The sequence below is a fragment of the Ostrea edulis genome, chromosome 7 (assembly GCF_947568905.1).
Source record: "Ostrea edulis chromosome 7, xbOstEdul1.1, whole genome shotgun sequence".
NCBI lineage: Eukaryota > Metazoa > Mollusca > Bivalvia > Ostreida > Ostreidae > Ostrea > Ostrea edulis.
Genome location: NC_079170.1, coordinates 68,225,453 through 68,244,206, shown reverse-complemented (window position 1 = coordinate 68,244,206; position 18,754 = coordinate 68,225,453). Strand labels below are relative to the sequence as shown.

General features: G+C 34.7%; 1 protein-coding gene across 14 annotated transcripts in view; it reads right to left on the bottom strand.

The window, feature by feature from the left end:
* LOC125677925 (ankyrin repeat domain-containing protein 26-like) overlaps positions 1-18,754 on the bottom strand; it is a 101,396-nt gene that overhangs the window by 29,610 nt on the left and 53,032 nt on the right. For all 14 annotated transcript variants that reach the window (XM_056145168.1, XM_056145169.1, XM_056145172.1 and 11 more), the window contains 9 exons: positions 15,817-16,029; positions 11,081-11,265; positions 9,080-9,212; positions 7,683-7,862; positions 6,063-6,147; positions 5,238-5,378; positions 4,264-4,290; positions 3,301-3,396; positions 2,330-2,569 (listed from right to left, as the gene is read on the bottom strand). In XM_056145168.1, coding sequence (XP_056001143.1) covers positions 2,330-2,569; positions 3,301-3,396; positions 4,264-4,290; positions 5,238-5,378; positions 6,063-6,147; positions 7,683-7,862; positions 9,080-9,212; positions 11,081-11,265; positions 15,817-16,029 — 1,300 coding nt within the window. The remainder of the gene's footprint in view (positions 1-2,329; positions 2,570-3,300; positions 3,397-4,263; positions 4,291-5,237; positions 5,379-6,062; positions 6,148-7,682; positions 7,863-9,079; positions 9,213-11,080; positions 11,266-15,816; positions 16,030-18,754) is intronic.

Sequence of the window (18,754 nt, the reverse complement as noted above, 5' to 3'; positions counted from 1 at the left end):
CATTAGATAACTGTCTCTCTCATTAGATAACTGTCTCTCTCATTAGATAACTGTCTCTTTCATTAGATAACTGTGTCTATAATTAGATAACTATGTCTATCATTAGATAACTGTGTCTATCATTAGATAACTGTCTCTCTCATTAGATAACTGTGTCTATCATTAGATAACTGTCTCTCTCATTAAATAACTGTGTCTCTTATTAGATAACTGTGTCTATCATTAGATAACTGTGTCTATCATTAGATAACTGTGTCTATCATTAGATAACTGTCTCTCTCATTAGATAACTGTGTCTATCATTAGATAACTGTCTCTCTCATTAAATAACTGTCTCTCTCATTAGATAACTGTGTCTATCATTAGATAACTGTGTCTATGATTTATTTAGATAACTGTGTCTATCATTAGATAACTGTCTCTCTCATTAGATAACTGTGTTGATCATTAGATAACTGTCTCTCTTATTAGATAACTGTGTCTATCATTAGATAACTGTGTCTATCATTAGATAACTGTGTCTATCATTAGATAACCGTGTCTCTCATTAGATAACCATCTCTCTCATTAAATAACTGTCTCTATCACTAGATAACTGTCTCTCATTAGATAACTGTCTCTCATTAGATAACTGTCTCTCTCATTAGATAACTGTCTCTATCATTAGATAACTGTCTCTATCATTAGATAACTGTCTCTCATTAGATAACTGTCTCTCTCATTAGATAACTGTCTCTCTTATTAGATAACTGTCTCTATCATTAGATAACTGTGTCTCTCATTAGATAACTGTCTCTATCATTAGATAACTGTCTCTATCATTAGATAACTGTCTCTCTCATTAAATAACTGTGTCTCTCATTAAATAACTGTGTCTCTCATTAGATAACTGTCTCTCTTATTAGATAACTGTGTCTATCATTAGATAACTGTGTCTATCATTAGATAACTGTCTCTCTCATTAGATAACTGTCTCTCTCATTAGATAACTGTCTCTATCATTAGATAACTGTCTCTCATTAGATAACTGTCTCTATCATTAAATAACTGTCTCTCATTAGATAACTGTCTCTCTCATTAGATAACTGTGTCTCTTATTAGATAACTGTGTCTCTCATTAGATAACTATGTCTATCATTAGATAACTCTCTCTCATTAGATAACTGTCTCTCTCATTAGATAACTGTGTCTCTCATCAGATAACTGTGTCTATCATTAGATAACTGTCTCTCTCATTAGATAACTGTCTCTCTCATTAGATAACTTCATTAGATAACTGTCTCTCTCATTAGATAACTGTGTCTATCATTAGATAACTGTCTCTCTCATTAGATAACTGTGTCTATCATTAGATAACTGTGTCTATCATTAGATAACTGTCTCTCTCATTAGATAACTGTCTCTCTCATTAAATAACTGTCTCTCTCATTAGGTAACTGTCTCTATCATTAGATAACTGTCTCTCCCATTAGATAACTGTCTCTCTCATTAGATAACTGTCTCCATCATTAGATAACTGTCTCTCTCATTAAATAACTGTGTCTATCATTAGATAACTGTCTCTCTCATTAGATAACTGTGTCTATCATTAGATAACTGTCTATCATTAGATAACTGTGTCTATCATTAGATAACTGTCTCTCTCATTAGATAACTGTGTCTATCATTAGATAACTGTCTCTCCCATTAGATAACTGTCTCTATCATTAGATAACTGTCTCTATCATTAGATAACTGTCTCTCTCATTAGATAACTGTCTCTCATTAGATAACTCTCTCATTAAATAACTGTCTCTCATTAGATAACTGTCTCTCTCATTAGATAACTGTCTCTCTTATTAGATAACTGTGTCTATCATTAGATAACTGTCTCTCTCATTAGATAACTGTCTGTCTCATTAGATAACTGTCTGTCTCATTAGATAACTGTGTCTATCATTAAATAACTGTGTCTATCATTAGATAACTGTCTCTCTCATTAGATAACTGTCTGTCTCATTAGATAAATGTCTCTCTTATTAGATAACTGTGTCTATCATTAGATAACTGTCTCTATCATTAGATAACTGTGTCTATCATTAGATAACTGTGTCTATCATTAGATAACTGTGTCTATCATTAAATAACTGTGTCTATCATTAGATAACTGTCTCTCTCATTAGATAACTGTGTCTATCATTAAATAACTGTTTCTATCATTAGATAACTGTCTCTTTCATTAGATAACTGTGTCTATCATTAGATAACTGTCTCTCTCATTAGATAACTGTCTCTATCATTAGATAAGTGTCTCTCTCATTAGATAACTTTTTCAAATTTAGTTACGTACCTCGGCCTCTAGCTTATCTTTGGAAGCCTTCTCCTTCTCCAGCACGGAGTTGATGACGGAGATCTCTGTCCTGAGGTTGCTGGTCTGTAGGTTATATTGGATGGTGGCATGAGACAAAGCCTCTTCATTCAGACGGATCTCGTTTTTCAGCTCCTCAATCTTACCCTGTAACTCTTCGGTTTCCGTTGACAACATGCCGACTTCATCTCGGTGTCGAGTCCTTTGTTTCTCGATCTCCAACTGTAAAAAATTACTATAAACTTTAAAATCAGTACTGTAGCTTTTCAAAATTCGTCAATTTCAGAATTGAAAAAAAAACACAACATGAATCCATATCCTCCATGAATGTTCAGTACAAGGGCAGGTAACTCTACCCTCGTTAATCTTGAGAGAGAAATAAAAACCCTATAAACAAGTTCAACTTGTTCTCTTGTTCAACCTGAGAAAATCTGATACCACAAAGTGGTTTTACAGACTTTAAATTGTGTAATAACACAATCCAAGGTCTCCCCTTAGCCCTCATTTCTTTTATAAATATAGAACTATCATAAACTGATAATGGGCAAATTATTGTTTGATTTCTAACTGTGTAATTTATAATACATGTATATAGAGGGGGAAACTACAATTATGTTAAAATTGCGTTGTTCAGGGGTCTTTTTAAAAACAATTGAATTACGAGAAAATAGCAGTTGTAGACAGGTCAGTGCTATCAAAACTCTAGAATACAGGTCTTTCTCAAGATCTAAAGAATGCCAGTAGGTACTGGCTGTTACTATTATCAAAACACCTCTATGGGGTCCCTCCAGACCACAGTCTCTACAGATGTCACTCCACCTGAGATCTATTGTTAAATGTTTGATTGACAGACGGCTAACAATTTAGGGTGTTAACTTAAAGTTGGGTCTTTAAAGGCCGTGTTCTCAGCTCGTAACTTCCTCACTAATTCATTGTTGTCACGTATATCTCACCTTGAAGGCCGTGTTCTCGGCTCGTAACTTCCTCAATAATTCGTTGGCTGACTTCCTGTCTTCGTCAGCTACCTCTAATTTGTTTTCTGCATCTGACTGTAATCACAGAACAAGTGTCAGAAGTTTCCCAGTCCCGTGCGTAAACGTGTAAAAGTTAGTATTCATTTGAAATTGTAACATTCAGTGTTTAGAGTTTACATAATAATTCGTATTAGTGTCAGTAACTCTCTAGTTGATACATAGGTGAAATATGTGAAAAGAATTTAATATTCTCTACCAGCACCACCACGAAACAAAAACAAACAGATTTACAATACTAGTTAGATCATGTACAATACTGAAAATCAAGCAATCAGTCAGAGGAAAGCCCCGTATTTATATATCAATCAGTCAGAGTAAAGCCCCGTATCTATACATCAATCAGTCAGAGGAAAGCCCGTATCTATACATCAATCAGTCAGAGGAAAGCCCCGTATCTATGCATCAATCAGTCAGAGGAAAGCCCCGTATCTATGCATCAATCAGTCAGAGGAAAGCCCCGTATCTATACATCAATCAGTCAGAGGAAAGCCCCGTATCTATGCATCAATCAGTCAGAGGAAAGCCCCGTATCTATGCATCAATCAGTCAGAGGAAAGCCCCGTATCTATGCATCAATCAGTCAGAGGAAAGCCCCGTATCTATACATCAATCAGTCAGAGGAAAGCCCCGTATCTATACATCAATCAGTCAGAGGAAAGCCCCGTATCTATACATCAATCAGTCAGAGGAAAGCCCTGTATCTATACATCAATGCCGGTGCGAGCTCGACATCAAAGAGAGCATCGCAAAACCATATAAGACTCAGAAGCAAGAAAGATTGATTACAAGACGAGAAGGATTAAAACGACCGACACCGATAGAAAGCAGACATGTTGTACATGTACCCCCGGAAAGGCAACAAGAAACAATTAAAATGCTTACATCTTCATCATCAGCTAGTTCAACATCCTGGAACAAATGTGAACCTACGAGATTAAATCTGATTCTCCAATGTAAACTAATTCTAATGGCATATCAACATAATATTAATTTAAGAATTTTCTGCTCATTGATAAACATTAATTTACCAGCTGTGATGGTTAGCCATTTAGTGTGACAATGTATATATACATGTATTCTGCTGCAGATGAAAATAATTATGCTATAACTGTAAATGTAAAGAAATCTGCTGCAGACGAAAATAATTATGATATAACTGTAAATGTATACAAGAAATCTGCTGCAGATGAAAATAATTATGATATAACTGTAAATGTATACAAGAAATCTGCTGCGGGATGAAAATGAACATGAATAACTGCAAATGTACTGAATTTGACGAATGACGATGTTTTCTTTTAGAATTTGGCGAATAACAATGTTTTTTAATATTTGGCAAATACATATGTAACAATGTTTTTTAAATATTTGGCAATTAACAATGTTTTTTAATATTTGGCAAATAACAATGTTTTCTTTTAATATTTGGTGAAATGTTTTCTTTTGAGCATGTTTGGTGGAAGAAACTTAAATCTGCTAAATCAAGTACAACACAAAATGTTCATTTTTCTGGGTCAATAAAGAGTTGTAAAAACACGATATCAAATTCCTGCTAACAAGCACAGACTTCATTTCTGCTGACACGGCAAATTAATACATTCATGTACAGAAAATGCTTATTGTTAAATGATTTCAATGGGAAAAATTAGTGGTCCTAAAATTCAGAGTTTATCCATCGGTACAACCGACAGTGTGTACAGGTAGTTTACACATTCATACGCTGGGAACAATTGACAGAGAGAGAAAACTTATTAAATTAAATCATTAGTTTGAACAGCCTGCAATCGAGCATCCATTCACTGATGCATGTCTATAAATCTCCATGGCAACACTAACACAACAGAGAGCCTACTGACCTTCTGAGCTTCGGACTTGATCTGCTCCGAGTGCAGAGCCTGCTGGATCTTTTGCTGGTCCTCGTTAAACTGTTCCTGGAGTTGTCGAGCACTCTTCTCGTTCTGGAGTTGTCGCTGAAGATCCGACTTCTCATCATCCAACTAAAAAAAATGATGGAAGATGATACAGTATGACTTTCCTGCTAAACATGAGCCTAAGGTTACAGTATTTGCCTAATGTTAAAGTATTAGCCTACGGTTACAGTATTTCTCTAAGGTTACAGTATTTGCCTAAGGTTACAGTATTTCTCTAAGGTTACAGTATTAGCCTAAGGTTACAGTATTTCTCTAAGGTTACAGTATTTGCCTAAGGTTACAGTATTTCTCTAAGGTTACAGTATTTGCCTAAGGTTACAGTATTAGCCTATGATTAGAGTATTTGTCTAATGTTACAGTATTAGCATAAGATTAGAGTATTTGTCTAATGTTACAGTATTAGCCTAAGGTTACAGTATTAGCCTAAGGTTGCAGTATTAATCTACATGTATGGTTACATATTTAAAGTATGGTTACAGGATGAACCTAACATTACAGTATCAGCCTAAGGTATATCTGCAGATCAGAAGCTCTCTGGAAAAATATTGGGGCAGACCAGAGAGCTATAAATCTCTGCCTAAGGATACATTATTTCTCTAAGGTTACAGTATTTGCCTAAGGTTACAGTATTAGCCTAAGGTTAATTTTCTAAGGTTACAGTATTTCTCTAAGGTTACAGTATTTGCCTAAGGTTACAGTATTAGTATTTGCCTAAGGTTACAGTATTTGCCTAAGGTTAATGTTTAGTACCTGTTTGATGCTGTTGTTTGCTGTTCTTAGATCCAGTTGGAGGTTTCGCATCTGGAGTTCTGTCTTCTGTTTTGCTTCCAGCTCACTAAAACACAAGATAATGACATTATTAAACCAGGCTCGAAGAAGATGGTGGAACTCACTGAGTGAGGCAAAATAAGCGGGGAAAGAGAAGTATGTTTGTCAGATTGGCAGTGTGTGGTCAGCCACTAACATGATCTATTTATGTTAATGTCCCTGTTGTAAATAAAATGGTAGGTCAGATGCAGAATCCAAATCTGATTTAGTAAAAGATGTTCATCCACTATCGCATCATGCAGTCATGCTAGTCTGAACAATGTAGATGATACTGTTAAATCTGATTACTCATCCATAAAATGTTTGTTTTACGTTCCGATGAGAATTTTTCACTCATATTAACGGCAAACTGACAACTCAACTATATGACAAACGGGATGATTTCAGCTTCTCCATCGTCAACTTTCTATATTTATGTAGCAATATTCCATTATCACCTGCATATGGTGTTTATATGGTGCCCGATACCCTTCGCCGTTGTCAGAATTTGAACACTTTTAAAAAACATTTAAAAACACATCTTTTTAGACTTGCATACTATTAGTATTATAGGTGGTTAAATCTCTATGGTTTCTTTACCCTCATTTTAACATGACTTTTTCAAGTGTATAATTGTATATTTATTTCAACTATTGTATTTTTTATCATTTGATTGTACGGCATGGAACTTTTTTCATGCATATCATGTTTTAGATTTTAGTAATTTTACTTCTAATCACACTATTGATGTTTTTCTAGCATTGTTTTGATATTATCTGCCTTAATGCTATTATGATTTCCTTTTACTACGTTTATAACATGCTGTATCATTTGTATTGTGTGCAGCACTTTAGAGTGGTTATTTATAGTCATATAGGGCGCTATATAAATAAATATTATTATTTTCATTATTTATATCTCCAACTGATTCAATACGCAAGAGCTTGTTCTGCGTATAGTCAGTTTTTAAATCGAGGCAAGCTACTGACAAACAAGTTGATGGTACAGGGGTTTCAACTGTCTCAATTAAAGTCAGCATTTTGCAAGTTCTCTGGTCGTTATAACGATCTAGTTCATCAATACAACCTATCATTGGGTCAAATGCTGTCTGACGTGTTTCATACCGATTGTTAGGCCGTTCTTGGCAGGCTGATTTTGACTACGGATAACTCCGTTTACTTGATCAGGATATAGGGCTCACGGCGGGTGTGACCAGTCAACAGGAGATGCTTACTCCTCCTAGGCACCTTATCCCACCTCTGGTATGTCCAGGGGTCCGTGTTTGCCCAACTATCTATTTTGTATTGCTTAAAGGAATTATGAGATTGATCACTTTTCGTTATCTTCACCTTTCATTGTGAAATGTAGGTCAGATGCACCATCTGAATCATGAATAGCAGCAAGCATCCAAGATGCATTATTTGAAAGTGTATACCACATACACTTATAAAATACAGTTAATGAGCTAAGGTCCTACCAGTGTAGATTATTACTTACTTTGTGAATTGCTCCTCTTTGTGAGCCAGCTGTTCCTTGGTCTATATTTATCAGTATACTACTTACTTTGTGAATTGCTCCTCTTTGCGAGCCAGCTGTTCCTTGGTCTTGGCGAGCAGCGTCTCAGCATTCTTTTTCATTTCCGCCTCCTCGCTGAGATTGTATTCCAGATTCCGGATTTTCTGCTCCATGTCCAGTTTTGTTTGCTCCAGGGAGGACCGCGCCTGGCTGAGATTGTCAATCTTCCTACAATCATGACAATTAATTAAGACTTACATAAAAAAAAAAAATTCCAAACATTAAACTGAGAATAGAGGAAGATACAGAATGCATAAATCCTTGAAAATAAAGTTACTGCATTATTTCAAAAAAAATTTTGAGGGATTAAATTTTGATCTTCAATCACTGTGTACATTTGACCTCAGTTGACCTTGTAAAAGAACACTTATCTGGAAAAATGACTTTCCTTCCATCACAAATTTGTTCATGAGATTTGTTAATGAGTAAGAATGTCATAGACTTCATTACCCTATTTAGAGTTTAAATTCACATTTTAGACCTGTTACATTGTACAAGAACCATTCTAAAATAAGTGTATGGCAAGGAAAAGGGAGGGGGAGGGGGTCATTTTAGAAAGCATTGTTTTCCATGGATCTGCCATGATGACATTTTCATTTTCATATTCATGAACCTTAAGCCTGCACAAAATCATAATTTAGTTGATAAATATCTTAATAATCAATGAAAATCAAATTTTTATTAAACCTGTCATTCATAAGATTAAATTATGATTTATTCTCAGTCAGTAAATCATAGAACACTGTCACTGTGGTTAACATCTGCTAAAAGAAATTTGAATCATAAATCGTAAGAATTTGTGACAATGGCCGACAAAAAAGAAATTATCTAGATTAACTTGGCCCAGTTTTTGAACAACTAATCTTATTTCATAAACTGAAATTAAGCTATGATGCATAGAATACTAAATCTGCAGAGACCATCTGCCACCACTGATTTTTAAACTAAAAATGTCAGATCAGGAATAAAACTTATGTTTGAGTTTCCTTTTGTTTGGACAGTAAAATTTGAGTAAAATCTCAGACTAAAGTCCAAGTTTTGATTTAAAATTGACATACAAGTTATTTAATTCAGTGACCTAATGACATATACTGGTTCTTTGACTCTGACATACTTCTTCAGTACCCTACCATATTTATTCAGTGACACTGACTTACTTGCTCATTGACCTTGACATACTTGTTCAGTGACCTTGATACATTTGTTCAGTGACCCTGACATTCAGTGACCCTGACAGTTAGTGACTCTGACTTACTTGTTCAGTGACCCTGACATTTAGTGACTCTGACTTACTTGTTCAGTGACCTTGACATACTTGATCAGTGACCCTGACATTCAGTGACCCTGACATTCTGTGACCCTGGCATTCTGTGACCCTGACTTACTTGATGAGTTCATTCCTCTCCTTGTTCATTGACCTCATCTTGTTATCCATGGTCATTTTGGTGTTCCTCTCCTGGTCCAGCCTTCTGTTCTGTTCGTGCATGTGTTCCTGCAGTTTTAACACAGTGGCAGGATCTACAACAAAATTCCACAACATCAGTACAACGAACACTGTCTGTAATAAAGACCGGAAATCAATACTTCTTGTATACCAGTCATCAACATATCTTGTATACCGTTCAAACAAAGACCGGAAATCAATACTTCTTGTATACCGGTCACCAACATATCTTGTATACCGGTCAAACAAAGACCGGAAATCAATACTTCTTGTATACCGGTCACCAACATATCTTGTATACCGGTCAAACAAAGACCGGAAATCAATACTTCTTGTATACCGGTCACCAACATATCATGTATACCGGTCACCAACATATGGTTCTAAAATAAGTGCTGCCGAAGGTGAGCGATGGTGTGAGTGATTGGTGAAATACATAAAACCACAAAAAATCACAAAATTAAGCCCAAATCTGAATTCCTTGTGTAAAATAAAGTTTTTTTCTTTAAATACTGTGGAAGTTTTTAAACACATGCACAGTTTTTAAAATTTGAAATAAAAACAGAATGCAAATAGATGCACAGTTTATATTCCAAAATAAATAGAATCTGCTGTTGAGAAAACTGTCACGTGTGAGTTGTCTTACATGTACATAATTCTCCCGAATATTCATATATAATACGTCACTGATGTTGATGTAAGCAATTATTGTATTCTGAATAAGTACATTAATCCCCCCCCCCCCGTTGAAACACGGATAGTAAACACGTCATTTTAAACATCTTTCCTAAGTACACTATACATAGATTTAAAACACTTATATTTTGCAACAAATAATATATTCCCATCGTCCACTTTGAGATCATCAGCTACGGCTGAGGAAATCGAGGGAGTCTACTATTTAACGTGGATGTTAAGAGAAATCAAAAGTGTGTATTTAATTGAAAAGCAGCACTTGCTGTTAATATCTTCTTCTCAATTAGTTCAGTTATTTCTTATAATATAAAAAATAAGAAAGTTTTGTTGTTTGATAATCGCTTGGTTTGAAAGGAGAAAAAAATATAAATGTTGCAGGTATCGACGTCACAATGCAGTTTACTTTAGATGGGTTATATTTCCCGCGATTTTAACATACACTTCCAGAGCATGAATATACAAGTAATTTCAAACAGAGAGTAATAAAAACATCTCCAAAGCAACAGTACTATCATTCTATTTGAAATTAATTCAGTAAGTAAACATCAAAACATTTTTATAGTTTTAATATGAGTTAAAATAAATACATGTAAGATACATATTTATTGTAATGATCACCTGCAGCATTTATGTAAGGAGGGGGTAACTATAGTGATCATAGCGCCATAGTAAACCTGAAAACCAATATTCAATTTGATACTTTCAGGAAAAATTCCTACTATATAACATAATGTTAAAGCATATTTGAAAAAAAAAAAAAATCATTGGTCATTTATTTCTAAGGGGGTGAAAATATGTCTGCTTTTGTGAATATAATTGCCTTCTAAATATTGCAAAATTGCTCATAAGCAGCCCTACTTCTATCATATGAAAATAGACGGACATATCAATACAAATTATAAATTAATTAAAGCTTTAACTTCAATTTGATATAAAATTTTCATCACTTACTCTTTTTGTATCAATTTTAAACACCATTTGAAACACATGTACCATTTATTACAGAAAGTCGACAAGAGGGGTTACTATGACAACCGTAGTGTCACAATTCCCGTGAAAACCATATAATTATACTTTCACAATGAGTTACTGTACAAATACTGTCAACTACAAAATATGTAAAAATGAAAAAAAATCATAGATTAATGACCCATGCAATCACTACCTTAAGGCGATGATTCATGATTCAGTTTCAGCCTCCTGTTATAAGATACAATTCATGTTAACTTTACAGAATGACCCTCACCTGACAGGTTCATGTTGGCCAGAACGTCCTTGCCGTACGGGGTGTTTGTTTGGTAGATCATGCTGTCGCCATTTTCTGTTGAGGTATAGGAAAAGGCATCATCATCCGGCATGTCTAGCCCCCTATAGGGTCCATAATTACCCCCAGGAAGACCTCGCAGGTAGGTCCCCATATTGTCGGAAGGTCTGAGGAAAAAAAAACGAAAATGGTAAGCTGGTTATGCAAAGAAAATCTAAAACCATAACATTGCATATTCCTAAAAATTACCCATTGTAAACATCTAAAAAGAAACAAATTCAGTAAAATACAGTCGTGCATTTTACAAGTGGCATAAATGAAAAATCACAAACCTTAATTTTACCTGCTTGATAACCATGTGCTGCAAATCTTTTGTCATATTTGTTTACATTGTATCCATAGAATAAATAACTTCGGGAAAATGGTTGTGAAAGATTTCACACATAATTATGACATCACACAATACAACTGATGATGTCATATCTCTGTGTGTAGATGTTTTATACTTCATACATAAATTGTGACATCACAATTCAAAGGGTGACATCAAGTGATTTCACAAATAATCATGACATCACAATCCGATTATGACATCATAATGGGAGGCATAAGACTGCCAAAACATTTTAGGAGACTGTGCAATATAAAGGTTACTTCTTCTCCCTATTCAAAGCTTAAAATAGAAATTATAGAGAAATGAAAATGGGATTCATATGAAAAGAAAAACAAACTTGTTTGTTTTCACCTTAAAGTTTGCAATTCTAAAAGGAAATTGGTTAATTATTAAGTATAATACATGTAACAAAAGAATAACAATTTCAAGTTGAAGAAAAAGCTATTTACAATTAAAGCATCAGAATATTGTCAACTGTCATTAAAAAAAAATCCATTAATTGTCACAATACGGAACTTTCGGGATGTGCCGGAACGACCGATTATATTTGACGTGTATACATCACGGTCACATGATAATAACCAATTGTAGGGCAAAGTTGACATTGATACAAATGGTGTTTCGCTAGCAGACAGCTCGTAAAGAGCTAAGCGCTGTCCTACGATGACGATCCAAGTCACTATTGGTGCTTAGTACCTGGGAGTAAGTTAGATGGAAGGGGAAAGGCGTATATAGACGCATATGACTGGATGCAAGGCATGAAGTTTTACCGACATCCTGTCAAGGTATTCCCTATATATATTTCCCTCGACAACTCACATTATTTAATCAAATGCATTTTCCTATAAAATGGTTGTAGTGATTCCTTACTTTCAAAGATAGCATTTAAATGCAGGAATTTGATAGTAAATGAAGTATTCCATGCTTGTTTACTTAGTTGTTATTGTAATCCGAAAGTGACATGCCCTACAAATTACGTTCAACGCGCGATAAAAGTCAGAGTGGATCCGTATCTCGAAAGTCCCGTATTGTGTTTCACTTGCACAACGTACAACCATGCAGAAAGTGACTTATTTTTGCCCAAACTTTCAAAATGATTTAATATGTTTATTTTCTGGACACCTGATAGTGTGAAAATATGTAACAATTACACAAGACAAATCGAATAATGTATTAAAGCTGTACGATCTTGATGTACGTATTTTTTTGTACAAAATTACTTTACAGCAGATTAATTAGGTATCAAAGTTATTAACTTTTCCTCAATTACATGCTTGAAAACATCTGCAGGTAAGAAAACAGTGAGAAGATTATCTAGAAAGGAAATATTATGTGTATTAAATTATACATTCATCTGTTAGGCATTTATAAATCATTGTAGCCCTACGCACGTCAGAGAAATCCAAATATTATGTTAATTGATGTAACTCAGACTGTCTATGGCTGAACAATGAATTACGAGGTATTTGATATCTTAATTCCTCTCGAACTTACGGCACGGTACTGTCGTATCAATTAAAATACACAGCTTTACATGTCAGATAAGATGTGACCAACGACCTGAAAGTCTGAACTGGTCACATATGACTGTTGCTTGAAATGGTCCGGTGACAGTTCTTTGTAAAAACCGATTTAAAATCAAATAATGCTGGTTAAAACAGGTGAAATAATGTATGACATGTCATACAGCCTCATATCATTAAATATATACAGTTTGACAGCGTTTTACAAGGTGGAAAAAAATTGTTGAAATTCAGACCGCACTATTGTTAATGTGCTTTATAAAAATTTGGTTGCACACTGTTCCATATCAGTATAATAGATAGTACCCCACCTCTAAAAGGTTATTGCTTTAATGTATCAAACTTACATTAATTAAAAAAAAAAGTATCATGACTGTACAATGCTTCTTCCAAGAATTATCTGTGCTTACAAGTCAACAAATTAAAACAGCCATCAATGGTGTTTTTTTTATGCTTACTGATTTGTTTTATGTCTCTTTGAAAATTGTTCACTATTTATTTACAACTGTCACAGTGACATCAGCTGTAGGTGACACGACACAAATTTACAATTGTCACAGTGATGTCATCAGCTGTAGGTGACACGACACAAATTTACAATTGTCACAGTGACATCATCAGCTGTAGGTGACACGACACAACTGTCAGTGATGTCATCAGCTGTAGGTGACACGACACAAATTTACAATTGTCACAGTGACATCAGCTGTAGGTGACACGACACAACTGTCACAGTGATGTCATCAGCTGTAGGTGACACAACACAAAGTTACAACTGTCACAGTGATGTCATCAGCTGTAGGTGACACGACACAAATTTAAACCTTATATGCTTAGCGCTCAGGTCCGTTGCAATGAGGGTTCTTTATATTGCCAATGCCTGTTGTGACACAAACCTTGATTTTCAAGGTCATATCCAAATGATCTGCAACTCTCATTTCTAAATACTTATACCTGTAATCCAGGAACTGCTTGTCAAGAAGCAGATGCATTATAACCACCGAGCCATCGAGCTCACTCTTTTTTCAACATCACTAGTCCGACTGACATTCTGGGCTCTAAGGAACATTATATTGTAAGGGTGCAACGATAAAGCGTGAGACGGTATATCGCGGTAATATTATGCTACGGTTCAATTCTCGATACGCCATACTGTACCGCGGTTCAGTATTCTCGGTCCGGATTTATATGAATCGTCCGCTTTGGTTCTAAATTTACGTTGTAAAAATGGCTTCCGGTAGTGGAAAACGTGGTTCTGTTGAATTAATTGCTCCTCCAGCAAGCCATAAATCTTCCATATGGGAGCACTTCGGTTTCCGAAAAACAACAGAAAATGGTAAGCAAGTGCCTGTTTCCAATGTTACAACTTGCAAGCACTGTTTTTCTGATGTGTCGTACAAATTGGGGAACACTTTGAACATGGCATCACCCCTGCATCGATTTGTCTGTCACTCGGAAGAAGGTTCCTACACATTCACAAATGCGCCTGCAAGATGCCATGAAAGTTAAGATGCCAATAAACTCGCCCCAGTCAATGAATATATCATGTTCAATTGAAATATTTATTGCAATGGACATGCGGCCATATTCGATTGTTGAGAGTGAGGGGTTCAAACAAATGTTATCAACAATGGAACCGAAATACAAGCACCCATCCAGGACAGAAAAATATGCAGCTTTAAAGAGACATTAAATGATACCAAAATCAATGTAATTGGTTATTATTCTTAGTATCTTCTGTGTATCGCGATACGTATCGTATCGTGAGACGTATCGTATCGTGAGGTAAGCGTATCGTTGCACCCCTATTATATTGTTTATGCAGGGTTTGGCATTTACTTTTTTGAGCACTAGACCAGTTGGGCTACTTCAAATGATTTTTGCTAGACCTGCATGACCTTAAATCCACTAGCCCGACCAACTTTCCAGAAACTGATAGTTTCTCCATATTTAAATGTACTTAATTCAAATGACAAATATTAAATTAAATTGTCTCAAAAAAGAGCTTTTAGTCTCGTCATTCAATTCAATGCTTTCATTTTCAAACACATCTTCTGTTTCTTTAAATTCTACCCGGCACGGAAATTCTCTAGTCCATTTGAAAGCTCAACCGTTTTTTTTATCTCTATTTCATAAGCCCTGATTTGTTTCTTCCCAACCTTTCACTTTTTTTCTCTTGGGACATCTTTTCTTGAGGACGAGAAGTCGTGTTTGAATATAGAGACATTCCCGCACATATGTCAACATAGAAAAATGGCTGTTCACGACATAATCTATTAATTTGATAAACACTTTCTTATATTTGATTCAAATAAACTGGGTTGTTTGGGTTTTTTTTAAAATGAAAATAAATTCATCTAAAACATAACTTTACACACATTAACATCCAGTGGATGTCGTATTACATAACTTCCAACCGCGACTTATTTATTAGAACTAAAAATAGAGATTGTGTCATCATGCGGTTCAAAATTGCTCACACACTCTAGTTATTCTCTTTTAGTTAAGAATAGAATATCTTATGGTTTAAAATAAAGTTTCTTGTTTATTTTTTCAACACGACCAGTCGGACTAGTAAATCGACATTTTACCCGACCGGACCTATCATTTAGTAGACTCAGTTGGTCGGACGTGCCTTAGTGTCAAACCCTGAATATGACATTTTGATGTCATTGTGAGTTAATATCAAATGTCATGCAAGCACAACATATTTAGAAGATCATGCCAAGGCTAAATCATGTGAGTATCCAAATATTAGTGTCAGAGTGAAATTAATGAAGAAAATAATAAAAATAAACCACCTCTCAAAATCAAAGTCCACAGAGTCCTCGTCGTCCACGCTCATGCCATCACTGTGCATGTTGGGAGGGGAGGTGCCAGCAGTGATGTGTGAGCTGTGCCTTTTATGATTGACAGCGGGAGAGGCGTGGAAGGAGCTGACCCCTATATTGTGGTTATGGGAGAAGGCGGGGCCATCAGAACGGCTCTTCTGTCCACCATGAATGTCAGTGTCTCTGGAGGAAAAATAAACACCATGCATATTTCAAACAAAAACAAAAATATACATGCACATTTCAAACAAATATACATGCACATTTCAAACAAAAACAAAAATATACATGCATATTTCAAACAAATATACATGCACATTTCAAACAAAAACAAAAATATACATGCACATTTCAAACAAAAACAAAAATATGCATATTTCAAATAAATATACATACACATTTCAAACAAAAACAAGACTAAACATGCACATTTCAAACAATAATTCTGTAAATTCTAAATTTTGCAAGAAGGGTGGGGGTACGGTTTCATTGTTTTCAGGGACAGACTTTAAATCCACCATATTATATATGTGGTGATACATATAAAAATTTATAACTTAATTAATGTACATGCTGGCGTGAAATATCATCCCACAAAATAAATATTCGAACATTTATGGAGATTTTACAGAATTTTAACAAATTAGTTTGAAATAGATGAATATACAGATTGACAAAGTACATTATTCAGCACAGATAATCACGAAGATACAAACCTAAATTATATTTAAACATATATTGCTAAAAAATTTAAGTATGGGTTCAACCGGGGAGGGCTGAACTTAATGTTAGACCAAAGCACTTCATTAAACACAGGCCAGAGATTTAAATATTTTTAATATATATAAAGTTAACTTAAATCCCTCTGTGATTAAGCAAAGCTACTGAAATTAAATGCTTCCTTCGTATTTATCAAGTTTAAAAACTTTTCCTTTATCCATGGCATGAAAAATTCATTTCACGAAAAATTAAATCTTTTCTACGTTTTTAATATACGACAAAAGCATGGGTTAAAGCAATCATTGGTGCATCTACAGACAGCTTTCTAAGCCTCGATCAATCCGACTCTGAAAATTTAAACGCATTGAACTGATAGACTGCATCATATCCTTAAACTTCTCCATGCAAAAATGCAATTTATACATTTATTCTAAAGTTCCTCACAAAATGCATGTTCACTAAACAAAATATTTGATTTGAAACATAAAAGGTGTATAGACCTCTTGCACTTTCAAGGCTGACACTGGCAAATATATCTTACAATCTGACATCCATTAAGGACATCACACACCTGTAAATCAATTCAACTCCCCAAAATTCCAGCTAGTAAGTCCAAGAATGAAATAAATGTACCCTTCAAAGTTCTTTATTTCAAAGAATAAAGGTAACACAAATATTTTGACTGTAGTGTGTGGTGCAGCTCTGGATATAAATCTGTCTTGTCCAGTATATACGCAATGTGAGGACTTAATTGAATGATGCATGATCACCTAAATCTGATATTCATCGTGATAAGGATTTTGATATCTAGATATTTGTGGCTTAATATTGCATAATCAATAATCAATACATCCAATGAGTGACAGTAAAAAGGAAACGAAGGTAATAAATCGTGAAGGTATTAAATCGCGGGGAATTCCTCTGCTGATCAATGAAATAATAATAAACACTTCTGGACTACGAAACATTGTGTGTGCATCTCTGGAACCCCTCAGACTAAAGCAAACTTACTCTTATATCATTTCTGATCGAGTTTTCAAAAAACCAATAATATGAAATACATCTCAAGGTCGGAGTTTGATCTGGGATTTAGTAAAACTGGTTTGATTTATAAATTCCCTCAGACTAAAGCAAACTTACTCTTATATCATTTCTGATCGAGTTTTCAAAAAACCAATAATATGAAATACATCTCAAGGTCAGAGTTTGATCTGTGATTTACAAAACTGGTTTGGTTTATAAATTCTGAAGGGTCCCCGAGCACCTTCAAGTCTCTTCACAAGTTGACACACCCTCAGAAATTCCGTTCAATACAAAGGCATACATTGTCTAGAAGTAGACTGTCAAGACTTTTGTTTGTGATCACTGATATCATATACGTTTTGTCTTGTCAATACAAAAGTTCAAGACAAAACCAAAGCATATGAAAAGAATTCACTTTCCTAAATTCAAAGCACCATTATTGTATATCAATCTCTTTAAAAAAAAAATTTCATGCCTACAGTGAGCTATAGATATTGACAAAACTTCCTTTCTGATTTTAATAAATAACTATTAGTTGTAAACTACAGGATTGTAGATACATTTGAACAAACCTTAAATATCGAGATAAAAGATCGCTACATCCTGTTCTATCAAAGGTAAATTCCATAGTTCAAAAGTCAAGAGTAGATATTTATTCCCATTAGTACCCTCTTCAATCCCACGACAGATACCACTCAGATTACTTGACTTCACAGATCATTTCATTTCATCTGCAGACATAATTCCTGTCAACATTTTAAAATTCAAATTGCAATCAGGTACAAAACTTTCTCTCTGCTTTCAATCCTCCTCCAACTGTGTATTTAAACTGAGCTTTTTTATCTTCTGTCCATTTGTCATTTTAAATCGCTTCCAATCCTCCGAGTCCCTCACAAACATGAATTGTAATCCCCTCATTTTAAACTCAATAACAGAATCTGCTCTCCGACTTTATTGTCTCTTTTCCTAAGATAATACAGTTGCACTAAATAAGTTAAGAGCTCTCAGATGCTTGCGAAATTTTACCTGCCACGCTATAACATATAATAAATTTGGGATGCAGAGAGGCAACCGTATTAAATCCCTAATGTTGCAAAGGAGCTTTCATTTTGTTTGTGAATTTTTTAGCTATAGTTCCTTGACAATTTGATGTTCCTGTCACACA